General features: G+C 54.6%; 1 protein-coding gene across 1 annotated transcript in view; it reads right to left on the bottom strand.

Moving 5' to 3' along the window:
* Positions 1–530: 530 nt before the first annotated feature.
* The window catches only part of CPEB1 (cytoplasmic polyadenylation element binding protein 1), a 26,136-nt gene continuing 25,826 nt past the window's right edge, over positions 531–840 (bottom strand). Inside the window, 2 exon segments of the mRNA XM_010143172.1 lie at positions 531–641; positions 721–801. Coding sequence (XP_010141474.1) covers positions 531–641; positions 721–801 — 192 coding nt within the window.

The raw sequence follows: 840 nt of genomic DNA, 5'->3' as shown, positions 1-840 counted from the left end.
AAACGAATGGCGAAGGCACTGTATGGCAACGGCAAAGAAATGGAGCCAATGAGACCTGCGTCATCACCACCGGTATTGCGAGGAATGTAAAAAAGCGCCTGTCGAAATAAAAAACCAAAGGTGAAGGCATCTGCAGCAACACCTTCTCCACACGTGGCCCTTTCGGTGTTTTCGGTAATTCTCCTCCTCCTTCTGTTTGTTTGTATTTTTTTTTTGCTTCTCGTCAGCAAAACTACGAACCAAAGTCTGGGAACTGCGGAATCGCTTGAGGGGCGCTTCCCTCCCTGCCCCTCAGAAAAAACCCCCAAACAAAACCCGACAAAATTCACTGTGCATTAGTGCAGAAACAAAAAGACCAGCAAGTGCAAACGTGAATGTAAGATTTTTTGTTTGTTTTTTTTTTTTGATATTTTTTCTCCCCCGTTAGTCCTCAGGAAGCACGTTCCCAGCCCGGGTCTGGCGCTTGCTCGTGCGCTCTCCAACTTGGCAGGTTCAACGAAAGGACTCGCTCCTCCCCGCGGCCTCCTCCTTTAGCTGGAGTCCCGGTTCTTCTGGTTGCGCATCAGCGGGCGGTGGTGCCGCAGGAGCTCCATGGAGTGCTGCCAGTGCCAGCATGAGCGGCAGAAGTACTTGAAGCAGATCTACGGGGAGAGCAGAGGGGCAGCCGGGTTCCTCCGTGCCCAGCCCGCCCCTGAGCGCGGCCGCCGGGCGCAGCCTTACCTGGTCTCTGCAGAAGAAAGGGCCGGGCTGGGTGCTGCAGACTTGGCACATGGAGTCCTCCAGGTATGGGTCGATCTGGACCTGCAGGAGAAGCAGGCGGTGGGTATCCCAAAGCCACCC

The sequence above is a fragment of the Buceros rhinoceros genome, unplaced genomic scaffold (genome assembly GCF_000710305.1).
Source record: "Buceros rhinoceros silvestris isolate BGI_N320 unplaced genomic scaffold, ASM71030v1 scaffold30800, whole genome shotgun sequence".
NCBI classification, from domain to species: domain Eukaryota; kingdom Metazoa; phylum Chordata; class Aves; order Bucerotiformes; family Bucerotidae; genus Buceros; species Buceros rhinoceros.
This window is presented reverse-complemented; position numbering and strand designations above follow the sequence as displayed.